Below are 26,331 nucleotides of genomic sequence, written 5' to 3' on the forward strand. Positions count from 1 at the left end.
TTACAAAGAAATTTATTTCCTTGTGATGAGAACATTTAAGATCTACTTAGCAACTTTCAAATATGCAATACAGTATTATTAAATAGTCACCATGCTGTACATCAGTGATCTATTTACTGTTGCCTTTTTCACAAAGTCATATAGATGGAACCATATAATGTATAACCTTTTCAGACTGGCTTCTTTCACTTAGCAGTATGTATTTAAGATTCTTCCATGTCTTTCCATAGCTCAATTGATAGCTTAGTTTATCCATTTACTTATTGAAGAACATCTTGGTTGCTTCTAAGTTTTGGCAGTTATAAGTAAAACTACTATAAACATTCAGGTTTGTATATATAAGCCTCTATGTAAAGTATAGGTGCTATAAATACAGAGGTTTCTGTGTGGACATCAACTTTCGACTCACTTGGGCAAGTGTCAAGGCACATGATTGCTAGATCATCTGGTAAGCTGTGTCTAGTTTTATAAGACACTGCCAAGTTGTCCCAGGCACCCCTAGAGCCATATAGATGCCACTGATCTTCATTTTTGAAATGACCTTTTAGGGTGGGGGAATGGGATAGACCGGTGATGGGTAGTAAGGAGGGCACGTATTGCATGGTGCACTGGGTGTTATACACAACTAATGAATCATCGAGCCTTACATCGGAAACCGGGGATGTACTGTATGGTGACTAACATAATATAATAAAAAATCATTAAAAAAAATGAAAATGAAATTGATTACCAATCTTCAAAAAAAAAAAAGAAATGACCTTTTATTTTTTTTTAATTTGAGTCCTGTCTTTCTTTCAAATCTTCCTTTTCTTTCCGCTAATTTTTCAAAATTTTTCTCATTCTAATTTACATTTTTCAGCAATTTTCAAACTTTCTGGTTTCAGAATATTTTTAAAAAATAGTGACATTGTTTTATATTCTTACAAATATCTTTAATGTCTTAATTGGAGACCTCTAGAGTCTCATATCTGCTTCTGTATTAAATCTCTTAGGATATGTTGTATTGGTTGAAAAAATATATATATATATTAAAGATTTTATTTATTTATCTATTTATCAGAGAGAGAGAGAAAGAACCCAAGGAGGGGGGAGCAGCAGAGGGAGAGGAAGAAGCAGGCTCTCCACTGAACAGGGAGCCCAATGCAGGGCTTGACCCCAGTATCATGACCTGAGCTGAAGGCAGACGCTTAAACGACTGAGCCACCCAGGCACCCCTGGTTGAAATATATTTTTTAAAAAGGATGCCTCACACAGATAAGAGGTTCAATAAGGGGGGGGGTATTTTAATAGCCTTTTCAGAGAATTGTGGATATTCTTCTTTGATATGACATGAAAAATGAACAAATGGTAATTTCTTAAAGTTTAGTTGTATGTGGAATCTGAAACCATATCAGCGTACTTGTTGTACTCTGTTACATTAAAATCCATTGGTACATCTTGCATTTAAGTGGATCTTTTACCCATGCATGATTTTGTGACATCATGCATTGATCATTTGAAAGATATTAACTCACTGAGTTATGTAGGTCTTTCAAATGCTGACAAATGTCATTCTGTATAACATATAAAATAGAAATTTCATTTGTTAATGTCATCAATCTCATTAGAAAGATCTTTTAAGTGTTGGAAAGCTGTCAAGTTCATGGCGGCAGATATAAGTTTTCCAAAATTCCCATCTCTCCTTGGAAACTCAGTTATAACTGACAGCAATTACTATCACTTGTTTTCCTGAAATAACAATCTCACTTTGTTTTCAAGAAAATGTCTCCAAATATTCAAGTCTGACTAACCGTCATGTATCAGGCTTTTTCAAGTAAAAATGGTATTCCAGATAAAAAGTAGCTAGTTAAGCTGGCGTCTCAAAAATCACACTGGGGCACCTGGGTGGCTCATCGGTTAAGCATCTGACTCTTGATTTTGGCTCAGGTCATGATCTCAGGGTCCTGAGGTAGAGCCCCGTTGGCTCAGTGCTCAGCTCTGTGCTGGATCTCTGCTTGAGATTCTTTCTCTCTTTCTCTCTCTCTCTCTCTCCCTCTGCCCCTTCTCTCTGCGTGCACTCTCTCTCTCTAAAATAAATAATTAAATCTTTAAAAAAAATTCACACAAATGTTTTCCCTCAGGGCATGCACCATACTTCAGTATGCAACAGAAGTACTTCATGCATATTTCTCATTTAGTCACACAAATAAAACGAACATGTGCTCAAGGTTCAAAATTAATAAAATTAATCATTTTTACTGCTTTTTAAAGGACGTTCTTAAGTGAAACTGGCTATTTTTAAAAATTGCAAGTATGTGATGGTAAAGAACACTGTGACTATGAGTGTTCATTGAGTCATCCTAAGGCCCCAGTAGTTTTGCTTTTGCACCAAAAGTGCAACAGTGGAAAACCTAATTAATAATATTATTATGAAAGTAATTTTTTAAAAATAGTTTTGATTTTGTGGACCCCTGTACATGCCTCAGGGCTCTTCAGGGGTCTAGGAACCACACTTTGAGAACTGCTGCATTTTGTTTTTTTATCTTTTAGCTTGTTTTGAAATATTAAGTTAAAATTTTCATTTGTGATATATCTTTCTGGAGTGCCTTCTTTCTTTAGGGATGTTACTCTTTTTTTTTTCTTTTATTAACTTCATGTAAAATTGGACTATAATCCTTTCCTGTGGCTCTTTAAGTGCAGTAAGTTTTCCTATTCTTTTACATGGTAAGGGTGGGCCAGAATAGCTTTTCTACTTTCAGGGTTTTGGAGCTCCCTCTTCTGTTATGTTCACAAAGTGCTAAAAAATGGAGCTTTATGCTTCCTGATATCTGCCATCTTTGCTTCACTTCCCACTTGTGTCTGGACCTTCTCTTTCCTTTGAACCTGTTGTTTCTATCCCATTCAGTGTGGATTCTACTCCCACTAATTTCTCCCTGATATGGGTCTTGTCTTGAAAGGGATCTTCAGTTTATTACTTGCCAGAGTTTATAGGGTCCAGACTGCTCTAGCACCTTAAACATTATTTCATTGCAGTCCCCTGGCACTCACCTACAAATTGGATCTTGCAGAACCTCCTTCCAGTTTTTATTGCTATTGTATTTTTCCACTACACTTGCCAGTGAGTTCCTATTGACAATTTTGAGATTCTCCTCTTTTTAGTGCTGTTAGAAGTCTAGTTGACTTTCTTCTATATGTGTGAGTATATTATATAAATATATATGTATGTATGTATGTTCTTTAAAACATAGTTAAACACATACGTACTTTTCCCTCACTCACTGTCTTGGAGAACTTTCCATATGATCATCTACAAATCTATCTCATTTTTTAAAATAACTGCATAACAATAATTAACACATATATAGCAATTATCATGTATCAGGTACTGTTCTAAGTTTTGTATATACATTCAGTTAATCATTACAACATCTTATGAGTTAAGTACTGTTATTATCCCCATTTTACAGATAAGGAATCTGAAGTACAGAGAGTAAGTGACTTGTAGAAAGCCACAGATCTAGTACTTTGTCCATTGTATCCATCTACTGTTATTTAGGACATCAAGTTCTACTCTTCTGCTGATAGACCCTGTGATCATTTTCTTTTTCTTTTTTTTTTTTCTTCTTTTTTTTTCTTTCTCTCTTTTTTTAAACTATCCTAAAATATTTCTGCAGTTGATACCCATGTGTATATATTATATGTCCTGGCAAAATTTTTTGATTATAATCTATAGGGCTAAATCCTAGCAGTGGGATTGCTACATTTCTTTTTAAATTTGTTTTGAGAACTTTTGGAGACTTTTATTACATCCTTCAGGGTGAATAGAGAAACACAAGGATTCTGTAAAACCAAGGTTTGGTTTCACTGTATTAGGTGATATCACTGCTTTTAAAAGGAAAATCTGATCTTATTATGAACCTTGGATGTAGGGCCTTTCACAAATGGGGTATGGGAGGAAGGAAGGCCTATTTTCACTGGCTGTTGTTTAGGCAGAGTTCATAACATATCTACTGGTGATCTCTTTTCAGAATTGGTGGAGTCTCTTTCATTGCAGGGATCTTATGCTGGAAAAATTCATTCCATTGGTGATGCCTTCAGAAATTTTAAAAACCTCCGATCCTTAGATCTATCAAGAAATTTGATCACAAGCCTGAAGGTAAGTTCTATATTCTATGACTAGTCAGTTCAGCACAATTTATTGTAATAGTAGTAGTAGTAGTAGTAGTAGTTTCGATGGGAAGAAATAAGAAATAGATAAGGTCAGCCTGGGGAATATAGGATCTTCCTTTTAAGTGTTTCCAAACTAAATTTTATTATTTGCTGTAAAATTCATTCAGCTTTATTCTATGTTTGAAATTTTCTGATATAAAATATTGGGGAAATTTTCTTTTGTACTCAGGGAAAATTACATTAAATGATCACAAGCTAAGGCAATAGGATAAATTTTTTATGTGTGTAAAAAAAAAATTACAAGGAGGACTTGTCAAAGTACATATTCTTAGTTGCTACTCTGAGAGAGATTCTGAGTTAGTAGGTCTGGGGTGGGCTCAGGATATACCCAGGGGATTCTGATGATGTTGGTACATGGTACAGAAACACTGGTCTAGATTCTTACTGTGGGTTTTTTCAAGGAGGAGGAGGAAATGGTGGTCTTGAAAACAAAGAAAAATGTCTAGATCAGGGGATGGAAGAACAGAGGGCAGGACAGGAAAGTGGGCAGGAGCAGGCTTGAGCAGTGTGAGGATTAGCAAATACACAAAGAGCTCTACAAACATAAGTGTGCACACACACAGGTGGGAGTTCTGTTTTCTTTGTGGTAGACCCCCAGATGGTATTTCTTCCACATGTTCCTGTTTTACCCAGTTATGTGCCTGTCTTGATTAAGCCCTTCTTTGCAAAACTCAAGGTCAAAGACTGACAAATGCTATTCAGGATTCGTTAATGATCTCCTGGATTATCGTGCCAGTTTTGTGCTTTTAAGGGGATATTTGTTCAACAAGACAAGCCAGACCCAAGTCTAAAACAAAGGACCCTAAAAGAGAAGTTCAAGCAAGATTTCCAGCTAGGACTCTAAAAGCAGAAGCTGCAAGTTAAACTAGGTGGTTAGACCATTCGGTAGCAGCCATTTATATCTGGCCCATCAGTTTCAGAAAGCATTAGTTCAGAGTTGCTTAGGTCTCCTTTTTTCACATGTATATATGTATGTTTGTTTCCTTGTTAATTTCCAAGCTAAAAAATTGATTGGACATTTTCATAATTTGTTTTTATGCTCGCTTTCTTTCTGGTTCTATAAATTGGGCAAAAAACTATTGTGAAGGTTAGCATGTGTACACTGTTTGGCATATAGGAATCACTTAGTAAATTTTTTCTCCATTTTTTTGCTTCTATGATTTATCTGCATATGTTCATCTCTAGCAGTTCTGAATCATTTTACTTAATTTTCTCAGGGGATGAATGTTTTGTGATTATTTCTACTATAACTTTGGGAAATACATGAATTCATGCCAAGTGGGAAAGGTGAGAGGAAGATAGAAGTCATATCCTTGACTTTTACACTGAGAGACATTAAAAGATTACTTGAGCTAGGCCATTAGACACATTTAAAGAGAGTCCTAATGGTGTACTGCCCTGAAAGTGGGGCCAAAGTCACTGACAACGATTCCTAACTACTGACTGTTTCACAATATAGAAGTTAATGGAATTGAAAAAAGCCAAAAAGAAATGAATCAAAGTGTAAACAGGGTTCTCTATTCAGAAATGCTTTGTGTATATCTTTGAGTTTTCTAAATTTTCTGCAACAAGAGAATGGTAATTTTGAATGACAGAAGACTAAAAAAACATTATTTTATAAATACATGATGGAAAATAATTTTACTGAAATTACTCTCAATGACAGAGTTCCTTCTATGGTAAGCATTTTTACTACTAAAAGGATATGATTATACATATATGTACATGTTTTGGATTATTGTCCTGAAATTTAGTGTTAGGCAAAAGCAGCTAACTAGCCAAATACATGAAAATTAAACAATTATTTTCGATAGTAGATTTTAGCAAGGGAGGCATATTGTGGCTTTTCGTATCCAGTATCACAGAGAAATGGAAGGGTGGGGTAATTCTGAAAGGAGAAACAAGGACAAGAAGGGTTCCAGACTGTTCCAAGAGGGAAGACATAGATACAGTGTTGTTTTGTTTTCCCATACACTCCATTGACCCTAAATGTGAGGCATTGAGATAAAGGAACACACAACATAAACACACTTAATTTTTTAAAAAATTATACCCTTCTTCCTCAGAACTATCTCTTTTGCCTACCTCCTCACCTCTTTAAAATTGAGGTGCTTCTGGGGTCAGGAGAATGGATGATGTGGCAAGGGTGAGAGAAGGGCAAAAGTGACTTGGCCTAGCCACTGGAAGGGAGTGTGATTGGGGAGCAAGAGAAGTAGAGAATTGACTGCAGATATTTCCAAGTCAGATTTTGTAAGGAGGAAACGTATAATATCTATGGATTATTTAATACATAGTATATCCAGTGCCTATGGGCTGCATTGTTCTTATTCTCAGGCATCTAAATAAGAGTTTCAACCCTGCCTTTCTCATGGGTGACTCAGGTAACATGTTTAAGGATGGAAGTAATAGATACATTTCCACCTTTATCTGTGAGATTCCTAGGCCGTACTTATGTGCAGTTTCATAATGTGGTCTTTTCCTTGCAGGGCATCCAGTATTTATGTTCACTCCAAGACCTGAATTTATATTATAACAACATTCCTTCATTAGTGGAGGTGTCCCGCCTACAGCCTTTACCCTTCCTCAAAGAACTAGATTTGAGACTCAACCCTGTTGTCAGGAAAGATACAGATTATAGGCTCTTTGCTGTGTACACGCTACAAACTCTGGAGAAACTGGGTGAGACCCTCCTCCCCTGTTCCTTGCCCCAGAATATACATTAAACCAGCTGCCTCCTAACGTTTTGGGTGTTGGCCCACAGTGTGCACTGCAGGATATATTTGTTTATTAGTCAATATTTATGTAATTCTTTTGTGTTGGCAGGATGTATGACGAGTCCTTTTTTTATTGAATGACAATATGATTTTATCAGTTACTTCCAGCTTTAGTTTTCTTCAGTTGATGGTTTCACCACCACTTCCTCCCCAACAAAGAGTTTCCAGGTTGAGATTTATTTTTCCAGGTGCCCCAAATTTGCAACTATATTAGCAATAGAAAATGAATACAACAACTCTTTGGGGCTTATTCCTTCAAATGAGCTAGTCTGTATTTCTTTATAATTTTATTGTTGAGTATACATTTCTTACTGATACAAACCTGGATTTCACATGCCCCTGGGAAAGTTATTGTGGGGACACCAATTTCTTTCAGAAACAGTGTAACTTTCAGCAGAATACTAAGCCATTTGGATTGTTTGCTGCCTAAACTCTACTTTCCTGCCCGGGTAGTTACACCTATGTGGCAGTTGTTGCTATGGTATCCCTGTAGTCTCCCTGAGTTACTACTTGCTCCAGTGACAACATAATAGCATTATTTTGTGACCTGTCTCTAACAAAAGAATGTGAGACTGATCTTTAGTTTTTACTCTGTGAATATGGTTTTCTGACCCACTACTGTTCACTCCAAAAAAGAAACATGCTCAGACCACGGTTTTTGCCTCCAGATGACCGAGCTGTGCGAGAAAGTGAAAGAAAAGCTGCCAAGCTGCATTTTAGTCAGTTGGGCAACAGTGAAAATTTTCTTTTAGAGGTGGAAAAAAGGTAAGACAATTCTTTGTAAAAAAATATTTTAGTTTGGTTCAGACATAGACAGCAGTGAATTCCTACTCATGTCATTTTCCAGCAGAAATCTCCACAAGTTGTAAGAATCCTCAGTTCAGCAATAAAAGTATCTATTCAACATATTGAAATTTATCTGGGATGAGAATCTGGCCCTCAGAACATTTCTGCTTTCTTGAACTTTTGGGTCTGCTTTGGATATAATTATTTTTTTTAAAGATTTTATTTATTTATTAGAGAGAGAGAGAACAAGCTGGGGGATGGGGCAGAGGGAGAGGAAGAAGCAGACTCCCTGCTGAGCGGGGAGCCCCTATGTGTTGCGGGGCTGGGATCATGACCTGAGCCACCCAGGTGCTCCTGGATGTAATTATTGATAATCCTTTAAAGCTGCTGTTAAAAGCTTATAGATAGGGATACCATGAAATACCATCCCCGTAAATGCTTACCAACTCTTTCTTGGAGTTATAAATCAGTACATGGTCTTTTCCTATTGAATTAGAAGGTTTATAGTACCATGGAGACTAATTTGTTAAAAGGTAAGGGAAATGTTTTTCTACAAAATCAAAAGTGAACAGAACTTGAAGCTCTAAAGTATCTGAATGGTAGATTTTTCTACTTGTTACTAAAATCTGATCAAAATAAGACACCGTATCTTCTACTCCAAAACTCAAAAATCTCTTTATTTTTAAAAAGTAGCTTTATTGTTTTTGAAAAACAAGTCCATTAAAATTTACATAATACAGAAAAGTGCACTGAAAAAAAGTCAAAATCACCCCATATTCTGCAACCAAGAGTTAACTACTAGTAATGTTTGGTATACATCCTTCTAGACATCTGTGTACCTACCAATAGGCACATGTACATGTGTCTGTTAGTATTGTTTTCTGATGGTATAAGTAGTGCATAATTATTGAGAATTTGGAAAGTATAGAAAAACCACAAGAAATAAATTAGCAACTCATAATTTTACTGCCTAGAAATAAACATTAATTATAATAAATATCCTTAGTCTCAGGTATATGTATGTGTGTGTTTATATTTGATATTCTATGTCATATAATCTCTAAATATACATTAATAAAAAAATATATAATATTTATAGTAATTTGCTTCCTATACATACCATTTTTAGTTTGATAAGATATGAACATATCTCCATGACATTAAATATTCTTCTCCAGAATGAGTTTTTTCTTTGTTTATTGCCTTTCCCCTCCATGAGAACTAGGACCTCGCTTGTTTTATTTATTGCAGTAACCCTAGTGCCTAGAACAGTGCCTAACACGTATAAGGTACTAAGAAATAATTTGTTGAATGATGAATGGACGAAGTCAATGACTGTTCTGTTGGCCTGGGATCTTTCTCTTTGTCTGTCTCTGCTCTGATCCTTTATATATTTTATAATGTAACCCTCCGAGAGCATTTTTAGTTCCCTATATGTATATTTTTTGGTTCTCAATTTTTTAAAGTCAGGTTTATTGAGGCTTTTACATAGAGTAAAATTCACCCTGCTATAAAAAGAAATGGAATGTTCCTTAAAAATTATTTGTATATATATTTTGTGAACTAATTCTTATTTCAGTTCATTGGGGGTACCTCGTTTACTGCAGAAATACAGAGATGAATTAATGTGTAATTGAATACATTTCCTAGTAAGGCAGATAAGTAGCACTATCATATTTCTGTTTAGTTACCATATGATGATTGCAAAAGCAGAGGTAAAATGTTACTTAAGTGCCCAGTCCTGGCATTAATATCTTACAAGCTCTCCAACGTTGGGTAAAGATTTTTTTTAAGTCTTTCTGAGTCCCAGCTCCCCCAACCTATAAAATGGAGATAATGGATAATAGGGGAGCTTTTATGATTAAATGAAATGGTAGTGTAAAGTGCCTGGCTCATAGTCTAGGCTATCTGTACTTCCAATCTGTACTTACTGTACTTACATCTTACTGTACTATACCAATCAAGAGCAAACATTTGCCTCTCTTGTCTTTTTTTTTTTTTTTTTACCTAATGGCTGTAGTTGCTCCCAGTATAATTCTTGGCAGCAGAACCTTCCTTTCTGTGTCCTTTGAATTTTTTAATTCAAAAGAAAATATCTTATTCCCTTAATCATTTAGACCTAAGTTTGTATCAAGAAAACAGTGTCTAACTCCTGAATTTTCTGGTTTTCATACTTTTTTTTTTTGAAGATTTTATTTAGACATGCATGCACGCACGCGCAGGGGGAGGGGCAGAGGAAGAGAGAGAATCTCAAGCAGACTCCCTGCTAACCACAGAGCTGTATGGAGGGCTCAGTCCCACGACCCTGAGATCATGATCTGAGCTGAAATCAAGAGTCAGACGCTCGACTAACTGAGCCTGGCTTTCATACTTTAAAGGCTGAACTATAGTATCTTTCTCTCTCACTATTCCCAGTAATAACAATATGGCTTTAAAAAATGGGTTTAACTGAAATTTTTGCGAAATTAATATTTTCTAGAACATTTGAAAAAAATATGATTACCATGAATTAATGTTTTCTAAGTAGAATTTACTGGTGATCTCAGAAACCTTCTTTTGAGCTTTTTTTAAAATTTGAGTTTTATTTTATTTTATTTTTTTAAAGATTTTATTTATTTATTTGACAGAGAGAGAGACAGCCAGCGAGAGAGGGAACACAAGCAGGGGGAGTGGGAGAGGAAGAAGCAGGCTCCCAGTGGAGGAGCCTGATGCGGGGCTCGATCCCATAGCCGGGATCACGCCCTCAGCCAGAGGCAGACACCTAACAACTGAGCCACCCAGGTGCCCCTAAAATTTGAATTTTAAATAAATTATTCTTTGTGGCAGCTCTAGGGAGAAGACAATGAAAAACTGTGTGACAGATGAGAACTCTGCATCAAAAGTCAATGCTGATGTTGATAACAGAATTGAAACTGGTAAGTTTTCTCTCTGATCACAAAATGCTTAAAACATTAGTTATTTCAGCTTTTGTGGCCAATCTTGCATAGAATGAAGACAAAATAGTTGAGAAATAACAGATTTGAAGTAAGCACCAGATTTACTGACTGTGTTTTTCCTCCTTTCTCTCACTGCCAGAAAAGGCCCTATTTATTGAGCAGGCCTAAACCAGAACCCGTCAAGTACAGGCTGTACTCAAAATTCAATTTCATTTACATCAATTTACATCATTAGTACATTCTGAAAATTGCACTGCCAGTCCCTGTGGCCCCTGAGCATTGCTAAGGTGATTGATTCATTAGCCAGAGACTCATGACTCATCTGCATCACCGCAGCTCAGACCCTGGGCCTTCTGGGTTTCTCTACCTTGAACCTTTGCAGCGGCAGAATCTCTTGTGTTTGTGCTATATTCCTGGTGAGTGTTGCCTGTAAGCAGTGTTGGTAACCTAATAGGATTAAAGTGGTTATGCCACATTTAATGATCGTAGCACAGTCAAGGAGAAAGCTTTTCGTGAGAGGAATTGCATGCAATGGACCCAATGGATTAACTTGGCACTCATCAGATGACTTTTTACATGAGGAAACAGGGCTTGATCTCATGATCTTGAGATTATGACCCGAGCAGAAACCAAGAGTTGGTGCTTAATCTACTGAGCCATTCAGGCATGCCTGATGAAATTCTATTGTAATAATTTTGGAAAATACTAAAAAAGCATGAAGAACAGCATGTAATCACTCATAAGCCTGTCCCCTAGAGAGAATCCCAATTAATAATTTGGTATACAGCCTTCTCATATTTTTTTCTAGGTAAAAACATTTATATGTCCATTTCCAGAATGATGAAGATATGTTGAAGTATAATTTGCTTCTTTTTGTATGAGCTGAGTTAAACTTCATTTATGTCATATTACATCATTAGCACACATAAAGTTTCACCCCACGAATTAAAATGTTTTAAAGTGCATAGTCTTGGGGCATCTGGGTGGTTCAGTTGGTTAAACGTGTGGGATTCTTGGTTTTGCCTAAGAGCATGGTCTCATGGGGCATCCAGCTCGGTTTTCAGCAGGGAGTCTGCTAGAAGATTCTCTCCCACTGTCCCTGCCCCCTCCCCACTCTCCTGTGCTTTCTCTGTCAAATAAATAAATCTTTTTTTAAAAAGGTGCGTAATCTCTACTGAGAAAAAACTACTTTACCAGACACAAAGCCCATTTCTAAAGGTTGGAAGCTCCAGCTGTTGCCTCGTTGTTGTTTTTTTTTTTTAATATAAAATTTAATGTTGCTACTTTGTAACGTTAAAGAGCTTTGCTTTCCACTGAAAATTGTGTTTGTGCTAGACCCCTGGGGAGTGTTTCCTGTAAGCACTGTTGGTAATCCAATATGACTAAAGTGGTTATGCCATGTTAATGGTTGTGCCACAGGCTAGGAGAAAGCTTTCTGGAGAACAGTTCCCACTAGCTCAGTTGTTCCAAACAGTGCTTTTCCACCAGTCATTTAGAATGATACCCATTAGCATGGCTACTATCAAAAAAAACAGAAAATAACACATGTTGGCAAGGATGTGGAGAAATTGGAACTGCTGATCCAACTGTTTGGTGGGAATATAAAATGGTACAGATGCTATGGACAACAGTATGGCAGTTCCTGAAAAAAATTAAAAATAAAATTACCATATGATGCAGTGATTCCACTTTTGGGCCTATTCCCAAAGAAGTGAAAGCAGGGTCTTGAAGTGTTTGTATATCCATGTTCATAGCAGCATTATTCACAACAGCTAAAACATGGAAGCAATCCAAGTGTCCATCAACAGACGAATGAATAAGCAAAATGTGATATACATAAACAATGGAGTATTATTCACCCTTTAAAAGGAAGGAAATTCTGACATATGCTACAACATGGATGAACCTTAAGGACATTATGCTAACCAAAATTAGCCACTCACAAAAAGACAAACACTATATGATCCCACTTGTATGAGGTACTTAAAGCAGTCAAAATCACAGACACAGAAAATAGAATGGTGGTTACCAGGGGCTACAGGGAGGAAGAAGTAGGGAGTTATCATTTCATGGATATAGTTTCAGTTTTATAAGAGGAAAAGAGTTCTGGAGATGATGGTGGTGATGGTTGCGTAACATGAATGCATTTAATACCACTGAACTGTACACTTAAAAATGATTAAGATGGTGAATTTTGTGTTATGTGTATTTAGCCGCAATAAAAGTAATTGGGGGAAAAAAACCCAAAACTATGGAGGCAGTAAAAAGATCAGTGGTTGGGGTGTCTGGGTGGCATAGCGGTTAAGCGTCTGCCTTCGGCTCAGGGCGTGATCCCGGCGTTATGGGATCGAGCTCCACATCAGGCTCCTCCGCTATGAGCCTGCTTCTTCCTCTCCCACTCCCCCTGCTTGTTTCCCTCTCTCGCTGGCTGTCTCTATCTCTGTTGAATAAATAAATAAAAATCTTAAAAAAAAGGGGCGCCTGGGTGGCACAGCGGTTAAGCGTCTGCCTTCGGCTCAGGGCGTGATCCCGGCGTTGTGGGATCGAGCCCCACATCAGGCTCCTCTGCTCTGAGCCTGCTTCTTCCTCTCCCACTCCCCCTGCTTGTGTTCCCTCTCTCGCTGGCTATCTCTATCTCTGTCGAATAAATAAATAAAATCTTTAAAAAAAAAAAAATCTTAAAAAAAAAAAAAAGATCAGTGGTTGCCAGGCTTGAGGGGAGGAAGGGATGATTAGGTAAGGGTGTACCTTCATTTTTTTGCACGATCATGGGACATGGGTAACTGTTACTGATACGGCCAAGAGCTGAAATTGACTGAAGTTAACTTCAATTTAGCTTCCAGGTCTTCCCCCTGGAAATTGCAAGCCTTCAGTAGACTCCAGAATTCCAAAATAGTTAAATCAGACAATTTCTGCCAGGGTAATTGTTGCCTAGGTGGAGGACAGATGCAGGGTGCTGCTTACTCTGCCATCTTCCCCTGTCTCCATAGTTTTGCCTTTTCCAGAATGGCATATGGTTGGAATCATTACGTATGTAGCCTTTTTAGATTGACTTCTTTATTTAGTAATGTCCATTTAAGTTTCCTTTATGTCTTTTCATGGTTTGATAGCTCCTTTCTTTCTAGTGCTGAATGATATTCTGTTGTCTGGGTGTACCACACTTTATTTATCCATTCACCTACTGAAGGACATCTTGGTTGCTTCTAAGTTTTGGCAATTTTGAAAAAAACTGCTATAAACATCCGTGTGCAGTGTTTGTGTGGACATAAGTTTTCAATTCCTTTGGGAAAATAGCAAGTGTTTAATTTTGTAAGAAACTGCCAAACTGTCACCCAATACAATCTGCTTTTTAAAATATCTTTCTATATACTGAGCTTCTTAAATTGAAGTTTCTCAAACTGGATTCATATTGTCAGAGTTTGTGAGAATATTGAGTTTGAGAAACACTGATGTGGACGGGCACATGCTATAGAAGCTCAGACTGTGCTAAAAGCATACGTGAAAAGGTTTTGTGGCAGGTATGGAAACAAAGCCCTCAGCCATTAAAGGCTGTGGAGCCCTGGGATAGCCCGAGTGGTTGGTGGGATTGGTGTGAAAAGCTGTGTGAAAGTGGTAATGGGTATAGCAGGTCATAGACAGTTGAGTAATCATGTGGTTTGGATAGGTTTATGTTTGGTAGATGGTCAGATTACTGGAGAACAATGAATGCCTTACTAAAGATAATTTACATGCAAATAGCACATATATACTCTGTGAGTTGAAAGGGGTCCTGCTCACTCTTTCAGCCAATTCCTTTTAACTTTTAGTAGACTTACACCTAAAATATATTGGTCTAATAGGTATCTTATTTTAAAACAGCAAAGAGGGGCAGGCATCTGGCTGGCTCAGTTGGTAGAACATGTGACTCTTGGTCTTTGGGTTGTGAGTTCAAGCCCCATGTTGGGCGTAGAGATTACTTTTAAAAAATCTTTAAGAAAGTAAAATAGCAAAGAAAAATTCATCACAATCACCCTTGTATAGGAATGAAAGCAGCATTATCTCTAATAGCCCAAAAGTCCATCAGCTGATGAATTGATAAACAAAATATGGTATATCCATAAAAAAAGAATAAAGTACTGATACATCTACAATGTATGTCTTGAAAACATCAAGTGATAGGAGCCAGACACAAAGAGCTAAATATCATATTATTCCATTTATATGAAATGTCCAGAATAGGAAAGTCCATAGAGACAGAAAGCATATTGATGCTTGCCAGGTGCTGGCAGGGAAGAGAGAATTGAAAGTGACAGCTTATTGAGTTTCTTTTTGGATAATGAAATTAGATCATGGTGATGGTTGAAGACTTTGTGAATATACTGAAAATCACTGAGTTGTTCACTGTAAAAGGGTTAATTATAAGGTATGGGAATAAGGTTAAAGATTCCTTCCCCCCCAGAAAAGTGATTCTATAGCACTGGTAATTGATTGAAATTTAAAATGAGTGAGAGTCAAAGAATTAGTTTCTATCTTGAGGGATTGATTGAGTAGTAATGCCAGTACTGAGATGCGGCGTGGAGTGGAAGGTGGAGAGCATCAGTAGCAGTAGGCCTAGAAGTGAAAATAATGAGTTTGATTTAGAAAATACTGACCTTTTCTTTGTCTAGGACAGGGGCACTCCTTGGAGGCAGTTCAAAAAACTTAGGTCTGGACATCAAAAGAGAGCTCAGAGTTGAGACGGAGATTTTGGGTCATGCAGGGTGCCTGGGTGGCTCAGTCAGTTAAGTATCTGCCTTCAGCTCATGTCATGATCTCAGGTCCTGGGATTGAGCCCCAAGTTCAGCAGGGAGCCTGCTTCTCCCTCTCCTCCTGGCTCGTGCTTTCTGTCACTATCTCTTTCTCTCAAATAAATAAATAAAATCTTTAAAGAAAAAAAGATTTTGAGTCATCCAAATTTAGGTGATAAAGAGAAGGTATGGGAGCATTCAGCAAAGAATTTGGAAATTGGGGAATTTGAAAGAAAAAGAACCTGTGAATCTGGAAAAGAATAAGTACAGTAAAAGAAAAACCAGGATGGAGCAGGGTCTTGGACACCTGGGAAGTGTAAGTATTATTCTGTAGGATGAAGGTAAGAGGAGGCCTGAACCCAAAATCGCAACTTACTTACCATTCTCATTTTCTACTAAGAATCAGATTAAGACCAGTAATTTCTGCCTTACTTTGTTTTGTTTTTTTTCTGTGTTACTAGTGCGATAGGAGACAGAGAACATAAACTTTGAGAGCTTAAAAGTAGTTCTCTCAAATACAATGGTGAAAGAGCATTTTGTATTGAAGTAATAGGAAATTTCAGTCCCAGGAGACAACTCAGAAGTAGGAAGCATTTTAGAGCCCCAAATGGACCGAGGGGCTGGATTTTCAAAAAGCTGGCTTTACTCAGTGTGTATTCTCAGTTGCCCTGGCTTACAGCAGCTTTCTGTTGCCAGAGCCTACAGATGAAAACTAGCAGAAGAGCACATTGTTTGACTAAGGCCCAAGTTTTTGAAACTATCTTAATTCTTACATAATCGTGCTAGGGGAATAAACCTCCCTAAACAAGAAGCTCTTACTTTCATCCAAGTTCCCCCAGAAGACTCCAGATTCCAGAATTGTACAATTAGTAAGTATTGATCAAGAATGTGTGGGGGCACCTGGGTGGCTCAGTCAGTTGAGCGACCGACTCTTGGTTTTGGCTCAGGTCATGATTTCATTCGAGATGGAGCCCATGTCAGGCTCCATGCTCAGCGCGGAATCTGCTTGAGAGTTTCTCTCCTTCTCCCTCTGTCCCTCCCTCTGCTCACACGAGCATACACTCTCTCTAAAATAAATAAATCTTAAAAAAAAAAATGAATGTGCAAAAATGTCTCTACAAGTGTTCCAATCTAATAAAAATCCTAATTGGCTCTTTTTGATAACAGTTTCTAGGGTGGCCAGGACTAGGATATACTTGTTTGTTTGTTTTTAAGATTTTATTTTTAAATAATCTCTGTACCCAGTGTGGGGCTCAAACTCACAACTCTGAGATCAAGAGTTGCACACTCCACTGACTGAGCCAGCCAGGCACCTCCCTATTACCTTGCTTTAACCTTACCTCAACCCTAAGAGGTAGTTTAGAGTTTATCATCACTGTTTTACAATGGAGAAAATTAGAGAGGTTAAGCAGTTTGCCCAGGTTCTCAACTGATTTCCAACTGGTAACACCAGAACTAGCTCTCAATCTGGTGACTTCCCTTCCAGTATCTTTCCATAAGACATGTTGCCTTTGAAGTCTGGTCAGTGCTTCATTGTATTCCTTTTCTTTTAATACAGACTCAAACAAAGGACTTTTTATTCCCTTCCCCAACCGGGAAATAAAGGATTCCCTAATGAGTACTTCTGCAACTCAGGGCTGTGGTATACCAGATCAGAAATTAGACACTTTCCCACTGGGAACACAGGTAATGTATTCACCTTCCTGTTGATCTGTTGACTAGTCAATGATTAATACTAACAATTCATTGGACTTTCAATTATTTATGAAGATCTAGGAGGACTTGTTTGATGAAGGCATTTTAGACCCTTTAAAAGGAAGGAAGGGAAGACAGAATGCAGAAGACCTTCTCCATTAATTGCAATCTTCCTCCTCCCTCTCCCCATTATCGAAAGTGGTATATTTATACATTACAACTTTTAGCACATTTTATGCTAATTGTTTTGGCTCTCAAACAGGGATACGACAATTAGAGGTTTTGGCTGGTTTTAAAATTTCTCCTCTCTATCCAATGTCTCCATCTCCTGTTACCTTACTTCTTACATTTTCCACCTCTGACTTTTTTTTTTAAGATTTATTTATTTGAGAGAGAGAGAGAAAATAGAGCATGAGCTGGGGGGGAGAGACAGAGAGAGAGAAAGAGAGGAAGCAGACTCCCTGCTGAGCTTGGAGCCCCATGGAGGACCCTGAGATCACGACCTAAGCCAAAACCAAGAGCCAGGGTTTTAACCTACTGAGCCACCCAGGTGTCCTTACCTCTGACTTTTAATTACTGAATCTTAACATCTCAAGGGTGGCTTTCCCAAAGCTGCCTCTTCATTGGAACATAAAAGAAGAAAAGTTAAGAGGTAAAGGTGGCATAGAAGCTGTGGGCAACGGGGAGGTAGAGATTGTGCAAGATGAGGCAAGAATTAAGAATAAGTTTTTAGGGACGCCTGGGTGGCTCAGTCAGTTTAGCATCTGCCTTTGGCTCACATCATGAGCTCAGGGTCTTGGGATCAAGTCACTTATCAGGCTCCTTGCTCAGCGGGGAGCCGACTTCTCCCTCTACCTACTGCTCCCCCTGCTTGTGTTCTGTCTTTCTCTATCTCTGACAAATAAATAAAAATCTAAAAAAATAAAATAAGTTTTTAGTAAAAAAATTGGTGGGAGGGGGATACAACCATTATATAAGACTCATTTGTATGAGTGAGTATGATGCAGGAAGCAGAACTGACTACTTTATATTGAACTTCTCCTTTGGTCTGCATTTTCTCTGATAAATTATGAGCAATGAAGTTGCTGAAAATAGCCAGAAGGAGAAAAAAAAAAAAAAGAAGAAGGGCTCTGATTAATCCACTTTTGGATAATCAACACTGTACTAGTAAAAAGTAAGATATATTTTTTTTCAGTTTGAGTTTACAATACCTTCATCTTATAAAAACATTAGTATTTAGTTGATTGCTTTGTTTTTGGGGATTCTCTTTAGGTAACTTAGAAATTATCTCAGTTACTATTATAAAATATCTTAGTATTTGTTTTAAAGGAAATGTCTAGTAAGCTCACATCTGGATGCCCATTAACTCTCTTTTCCTAAACATTCAAACTTTTTTTTGTTGCAGGAAGTGGCAAGAAGGGAGATCCCAAGTGACAATCACCAGGAAGATGGTAAGTATTTTGTTCAGGGAGTATTTTTCTCCACGCTAATCAGAGAAACCTAGATGTGATGAGATTTGGGAGAAGATGGAGATGTCTCAGCCCTGGGGCCCTATATGGTCAGCTAACTCTTTCTGCTTTTGTTGGGGGCTGCCCTGGATGCTTAGTGATCTGTGAGGCCTTTCTGGTTGAAGAGTGGATATTCTGACTTCCTTTGTTCTTGACTTTTTGAACTGTCTGGCTGTTCCTTATTTCTTTTTCTTACCTTTCTTACCCTCTTTTAGATTTATTATGTTTTTATTCATCCATTTTTTCTCTCTACTAGTTTATTTATAAATTATACACTGTTTCAGTACCTTTATTATTATTCACCAAACTACAATATGAGTCCTTAACTTATAACTCTTCTCTTGGATAATTTTTTTTTAAAGATTTTATTTATTTATTTGACAGAGATAGAAACAGCCAGAGAGAGAGGGAACACAAGCAGGGGGAGTGGGAGAGGAAGAAGCAGGCTCCTAGTGGAGGAGCCCGATGTGGGGCTCGATCCCGGAACGCCAGGATCACTCCCTAAGCCAAAAGCAGATGCTTAACCGCTGTGCCACCCAGGCGCCCCTGCTCTTGGATAATTTAAAGACCTTGAAGTACTTTGCCCCTTTCAGTCTCTCCTGATTTAAATATTATTATTACAGATTTTAATTCCCTACATTTTTAAGCCCACGTGAAATTGTTTTTATACAGTCAATGTTCATCTAAATTTATCCTTGTATTTATCACTTTGTTCTTCATTTCTTTTTTTCATCCTAGATTTCCCTTCTGAGATCATTTTTCTCTAGCTTATAGTATGTCTTTTAGAATTTCCTTTAGTGTGGGTTTATTCTGTTAAACTCTTTCAGTTTTTGTTTGTGTGAAAATGCCTCTATTCCACCATTATTCTTAAAGAGTATTTTGGCCAGTTATAAATTTCTAGATTGGCAGTTACGTCTCTCAGAATATTGAAGGTATTCCACTGTATTCTTTTGGTTTTGCTTTTGAAAAGTCCACTGGAGGTCTGTCACTCCTGCAGTGATAATCTGTCTTTTATTCTCTGGCTGCTTTTAAGATTTTCCAATTGTCTTTGGTTTTCTTCAATTTTGGCATGATATGTGGATTTCTTTTTATTTATCCAGTTTGGTATTTATTACACTTGAATCTGTGAATTGTGTCTTACTAATTCTGAAAAGTGCTTCAAATATTGTTTGTGTCTCATTCTTTCTCTTTGTCTTTCTGGGACTCTTGATTAAATAAATATATAGTAGAGATTTTTACTTTGTCCTCTTTTCCTTTTTCTCTTATTCTTTTATATTTTTCATTTGGCAGTGTTCAGGGTTCTGATTTGCATTCTGGATAATTCCTTCTCATTCATCTTTCAGTTCACTAACATTTTCTTCAGCTGTGTCTAATCTGTTAATCTTGTCTGCTGAGTTCTTAATTTTAATAGTTTTATTTCTCAGTTCTCTAAGTTTTATTTTGTTCTTTTTCAAGTCTGCTGGGTCAGTTTTTATAAACAGAAATTTTCCAGCTTGTTTTATATTTCTTTATACATAGTAAACATAGCTGTTGCATAGGCTGTATCTGTTAATTCCAGTATCTGAAATTTATTGTTTTTTTTTTCTACTCATACTTATGTTGTCTTCTTTCCTTTTTTGTTCCTTTGCTTTGGCTATTTGCTGTGTATTTGAAAAACTATAGGAATTATTTAAAGTCTTACATAAAGGTATCTTTTCCAGATCAGATTTTCATTTGCTTCTACCAGGTACCTGGGACACTATCATTCTGGGAATCACTTAAATCCAAGCTCAAAACTTAAGGTTCCCTCAGATGATACAAACCCGGATTATCAGTCAGTACAAGGGCTGGCTTATTTCCAGTTTACTTTTACTCTGAGGTTGCATTCTGCTTGGGGTTCCCTCTTAATGTGTATGTGGGGGGGATGGAGGTAGGGATGGTTTGTCATACTTCTAACTTTGGATGGATGTTAAACTTCTGTCCCTGTTATCCTAAAACTTCTGAGGGTAAATGTGACTTTCAGTGCTAGACTTACCTATGTGTGTCCTTGCTGTTTCCTAGATTTTGGCCTATAAAATCCTCACTAGCTAACAAGCTCTTTGATGCTTTTAAGAAGATGTATCATCCCACTTTTTTAATGTCTTCAATAACAGGCACAGTCTGAATTATTTAATCTCATCACTTGTTAGATTCTTTTTGTTACATAAAAATGTTCTACAATCTTTTCCTCACTGTGTAGGCTGGCCCTGGGTAAAATGTTGATATTCTGTAGGTCCTATGGAGATAAAAAGTCCTTGGTTGTACTTTTTTTTTAAAGTTAATGTGACTAACTCGGGTATGCTTCCTAAGGAAGACCTTTAAGCATATGAAACTCTGAAAACTCTAAAGAGCACAAAGACTTCTACTTACCCCACTCTGACACTCTTTAGAGATGACATACAGCTGTCTGAAATGCTTTATAGCTGGTTAGGGATTTTCATAGGTTTTGGATTCCCTGCCATTTAATTGGCTTAGGATACTGGTTCCCAGCGAATGAACCTAGAACTTTTGAGTGGAGTTTGGGGGTGGCGGTGGGCTTAGCTTTATTGTGAGGAGTCTATAAAATCATAGACCTACCAACTATTGTCTATAGACTGAAGACATAAGATCACAGCTATTGTCATATGGGGTGCACCAAAATTTTTATATGAAAACAGCATCTAGAAAACTCTGATACTATAGTTTTAGGAGGAAATTCCTAGGGGATTAGGTTGATATGAAATTTATCTCCAGAATGTTAAAGATTCTTTACTGTTTACACAGTGTCCAGCATATTTTGTTGTTGTTCCATGTAAAAGTCCTTTTATCATTTTATGCTACTATTTATCAAAATTATAAACCATCTCTTCCTGAAAACGTTTTCTGGTAGACAGAGGTATGTCTAGTGAACAGAGGTACCCTAACTCAGCCAAGAAGAATTCTCATTGTATTTTGTGTTTTCTTTTCCTCTTGGTGGTGGTTAGAATTTAGACACTACTCTCCTCGTCAGTCCACAGTCCGATCCCCAGAGAAGATGGCTAGAGAAGTGTACCGACTATCTTTTTTGGACAATAAGTCTTCAGGTTCTTCTCCAGAAAAGGATTTGATACTAAAACCTGATACTTATCAGCTTACCCACGATGTCTCATTGGGTAAACGTCTGGATGTGGGTGATTCTAGCCAGATCCATCCCTATCAGTTACCTTCAGATGTTGGTCTAGAAAATTATGATAGCCATTGTTCTCACAATCTGTCCCTGCACGGAAGTCTTGGAAAAAGGCCTCAGAGAAGCAAGAACTACCGAGAATATAGCATAAAGCCTTCAAATGACATGAAGGCCTCCACATCCCATTCCTGTGGAGACTTACTGACTTCTCTGTCAAACCCTGACTCCAGCACCGGAAGGCTTTTGAAGCTTAGTTCAGGTAATAGCTTCTTGTCAGTTTATAGCCCTTTTTCCTAGTCACGAGATAGAGGTATAACTGGAAATTTTGGAGTTAACATTTCTTAAATTTCATTAGCATTTCTTAAATTCGATTTTGGGGTATCAGTAGCCAATGAAACCTCTAGAAATGTGCAGGATATGAGTTTAACATGGTAGATATAGTATTACAGAAAATTTGTAGAAATGTGAGCTTCATAACTATGTACTTTTGTAGCTAAATAGCATGCCAGGACGTATTTCTAGTAGCATCTAGTCTTCTCTAGCCACAGTCAGAGCAATACATTTCACATACTCCTTCATAGTAGTGAAGACAGAAGAGATTCTCAAGCCCCTGCTTACTGCTCTCATGTAGGCTTGGAGTATATGGACAGTTGGATTTAGCCAGAGTTGGGGTTTTGTCAGGTTGGGGGAGGGGAGGATCCAGAGAGTTGAGGATGTATAGTAGGGAGAGGTTACTATGACCATTGGACTCCAGGGGGGATGATGTTGGAAGTGAGACATGAGAGAGTTGAAAGGCAGGGTCATCTTCCAGCCTGTTTCCTTCACAGATCTGTATGCCACAACCCATTTCAACAGTGACCCTGCTCTGCTGGTTAAGGTAGAGCAGCAATTATCTGCCAGTCTCAGTGATTTAACACCAGCACATGGTTCTTTCCCAAACAACCCCGCCCTGGGAGACTCTCTACAGACACTGCTGTTGCCTACTGGGACCTCAGAACACAGAGAGAATCTGACCAAGAGGTCATTAAGCCCATCAAGGAGAGGATTCAAACGGAAGGACAATATCCTTGCCACCCTGAATCCAAAGATTGGTTTCAGAGATGCTACGGGAAGTGAGGCAAGTATTGGTTTGTTTGTGCTTATCCAACAAACACATCAGATTCAAGACCACAATGGAGTTCTGCTGAGGGTAGCAGTGATTCTGACCAAGGGTACTACAAGTTCAAAGGGATTTTTAGAGGCCAGTGGTTAATACTGCCAGGCCAAAGCCTGTGACTCTCCTGCCCTTAGGAAAGGCATTCCCCTTCTGCTGCATTTTCTTATTTCTGTCACAGTGAGAACACACCCTAATCTACTTCCAGAGCATGAATTTTGTGGAGGCATACTCTGATAATAGGAAGTGGCAGAGAGAGTTTACCACAGCAGCAAATGAAGAAGTTGCCAGGGGCTCTGGGTCAGCTGAAGAGTGAAATCTGTAGCACTGATGTTTATAATCTTAAAATCTTAAATCTTAAAATTATTCACAGTTGCTTTTTATTCATTCAGTCATGAGTTAATAAACATATACATACATATATATATATCATATCTAAATGAATACAAAATACTTGTGAATTTTACTGGACAGATCGACCTATACATTTTTCTATAAGAGTCTTACTAAATAAAAAGAATCTTTAGTAGTGGGTCCAACAATAACATTTAACATATAATATTTAAAATGTTATAGGGGCACCTGGGTGGCTCAGTTGGGTAAGCATCTGCCTTCGGCTCAGGTCATGATCCCAGGGTCCTGGGATCCCTGTGTCCATCTCCCTGCTCAGTAGGGAGTCTACTTCTCCCTCTCCCTCTTCCCCTCTCCTCCGCCCATGTTCTCTCTCTCTCAAATAAATAAATAAATAAATAAAATCTTTAAAATGTTATAGAATATTTATGTTTGTTAAATATTAAAATACTAAATATAAGCTTATGAGTTACAGTTTTTGAAATACTCCCCAAGAGTGCCTGGGTGGCAAGGTCGGTTAAGCATCTGACTCTTTTTTTTTTTTTTTTTTTTTTTATTTATTTGACAGAGATAGAGACAGCCAGTGAGAGAGGGAACACAAGCAGGGGGAGTGGGAGAGGAAGAAGCAGGCTCACAGTGGAGGAGCCTGATGTGGGGCTCGATCCCGTAACGCCGGGATCACGCCCTGAGCCGAAGGCAGACGCTTAACCGCTGTGCCACCCAGGCGCCCCAAGCATCTGACTCTTGATTTCATCTCAGATCATGATCTTGGGGTCATAGGAGTGAGCCTCACATTGTGAAGTGTGTTTAAGATTCTCTCTCCCTCTGCCCCTCCCCTCATGCTCTCTCTCTCTAAAGTAAATGAATCTTTTAAAATACAATACAATAGTCCCCATTTTTGGGTCTGGCTGGCTCAGTCGGTAGAGCATGCAACTGTTGATATCAGGGTCATGAGTTCAAGCATCATGTTGGGTATAGAGGTTACTAAACTAAAAATTAAAAAAAAATACTCCCTATTTTGTGATCTGTAATAGGTTTTTAAAATGTTCTGCAAGTTTAATCTTTTTATACTACATAATTTAATATATTGAGCCATAGTTGTAGGTGTCTAAACTTATTTAATGTTTTCTTCTAAAAATCTCTACAGAAAATTATGATAGAGTATACTGTAATCTTTGAAATTATCCTTGAATATACTACTATATTTGCTTGGACATAAATAACATTCTATTCAAATCCAAACTGAAAGATGAAACCACCTTTTTCTTTTTAATGTTAACACTTTAAATGTCCAGATTCTTACTTCCCATATTGTGTAAGAATGACAAATGGTTGGTTTTTTGTGTTTTTTTTTTTCTTGAGCCTCTCTCTAGTGACCTGGGCAGTTTGCATGGTTTGCCAGGAAATCACAGTCCCCCGATCTCTGCCAGAACCTCCCATGTGGCCACTGTCCTCAGACAGCTCTTGGAGCTTGTGGATAAGCACTGGAATGGCTCTGGCTCTCTTCTTCTTAACAAGAAGTTTCTCGGTAAGTGAATGCATTCTCAGCTCCTGGAGAAGGGCTCAGACCTTGCTTCTGCTCTGTGTTCCTATAAAAGCCACTCAGCTCCCTTAACTTGCAGGGGAAAAATTGTTCCCATGATCACCAAAATTTGTCAGCGGCACAGTAATTGGCAAATCTGCATTTCTCATAATCTTCTTCCCTGTTTTTTGTTTTATCAACATTCTTCCCTCATGTACTAATTGTTTTGTCCCTCTGGTGACTTTTTTTTGGTTAGTCTTTGGGTAATATGTAGAGTGATGAGATATGTAAAATAGAGCATTGTGGTGTTCATGATTATGAAAGGATTTTATGATCCTTGGGATAGTGCCAATAATAAAAACAATGAAAATTGGGTTTGAACATCAGAATTCTAAGATGCCTGTTGAAATGTTATGATTTGAAAAACTTGAATGAATTAATGACTTGGACTCTTCTTAGGACTTTTTTTTTAGGAGATTGGAGGAAAAATCATACTGCAAATGTTGCCCCCATGTGTTTATTTGTTGTTTAATGGAAAAAGAGTTCAAGGATTTTTTTTTTTTTTAAGATTTTATTTATTTATCCGGCAGAGATAGAGACAGCCAGCCAGAGAGGGAACACAAGCAGGGGGAGTGGGAGAGGAAGAAGCAGGCTCATAGCGGAGGAGCCTGATGTGGGGCTCGATCCCATAACGCCGGGATTACGCCCTGAGCCGAAGGCAGACGCCCAACCGCTAAGCCACCCAGGCGCCCCGAGTTCAAGGATTTTTTGGTGGTGGTAAATGTTTAGGAAAAACTAGAAACTTTAAAGTTGTTTGGGCTTAATTTTTTTTAATTTCTTAAGGGACACATAGGAGAAAAAGTCTTAGTATATTTTCCTTACCGCATTGACTCTTTGCTCTCATTTTTTAGGAAATTATCCTCAGGAGCCACTCATCAGTGACTAGAGAATAGCACAGGGCTGTTGAGGGTCTACTCATGAAGGTCTACTGTTGTTTCTCCATAGAAGGCATGGGATAGAATTTCTTATCCATTATGAATCAGCTCTTACAGACACTTAATAAATTTTTGTAAAAAGGAAATATTAGATTACCGTATTTGTCCTACAGAGCTGGTAGTTATTGACTAGGAATTCTGTGCTTTAGCTTTTAAGATTGGCCCGTGTGCCCAACCTGAATTTTTGGCAGGTCCTGCCCGAGATTTACTTCTGACTTTGGTAGTCCCTGCTCCTTCCCAGCAGTGGTGTCACTCACGTCCTGAAGACATGTCAAAAACCTTCCGCAGGAGAGAGATGGAACTGAAGGAAGCTGGGCATGTGGTCCCTAATGACATGGTATGCCTCTGTCATCTTCCTTGCCTACTCTTTCTTTACTAGAAAAGAACAGAGCAGCCAAACTAGAACAGCTTTGTGCCATAACGATCATCATCACCATGAACCTAGATGTCCGGGAATGAAAATACAGAGAAGT

At 37.9% G+C, this 26,331-nt stretch overlaps 1 protein-coding gene across 1 annotated transcript in view; it reads left to right on the forward strand.

Annotated features, from left to right (window-relative positions):
- LRRC36 (leucine rich repeat containing 36) overlaps positions 1-26,331 on the forward strand; it is a 40,801-nt gene that overhangs the window by 7,274 nt on the left and 7,196 nt on the right. Inside the window, exons 2-11 of the mRNA XM_045814873.2 lie at positions 4,008-4,135; positions 6,696-6,888; positions 7,652-7,748; positions 10,596-10,684; positions 17,030-17,157; positions 18,572-18,617; positions 21,656-22,096; positions 22,665-22,954; positions 24,704-24,869; positions 26,050-26,195. Of these exons, the coding sequence (XP_045670829.2) occupies positions 4,008-4,135; positions 6,696-6,888; positions 7,652-7,748; positions 10,596-10,684; positions 17,030-17,157; positions 18,572-18,617; positions 21,656-22,096; positions 22,665-22,954; positions 24,704-24,869; positions 26,050-26,195 (1,724 nt within the window). The remainder of the gene's footprint in view (positions 1-4,007; positions 4,136-6,695; positions 6,889-7,651; positions 7,749-10,595; positions 10,685-17,029; positions 17,158-18,571; positions 18,618-21,655; positions 22,097-22,664; positions 22,955-24,703; positions 24,870-26,049; positions 26,196-26,331) is intronic.

The sequence above is a fragment of the Ursus americanus genome, chromosome 21 (assembly GCF_024610735.1).
Source record: "Ursus americanus isolate L20-20 chromosome 21, mUrsAme1.1.p, whole genome shotgun sequence".
NCBI lineage: Eukaryota > Metazoa > Chordata > Mammalia > Carnivora > Ursidae > Ursus > Ursus americanus.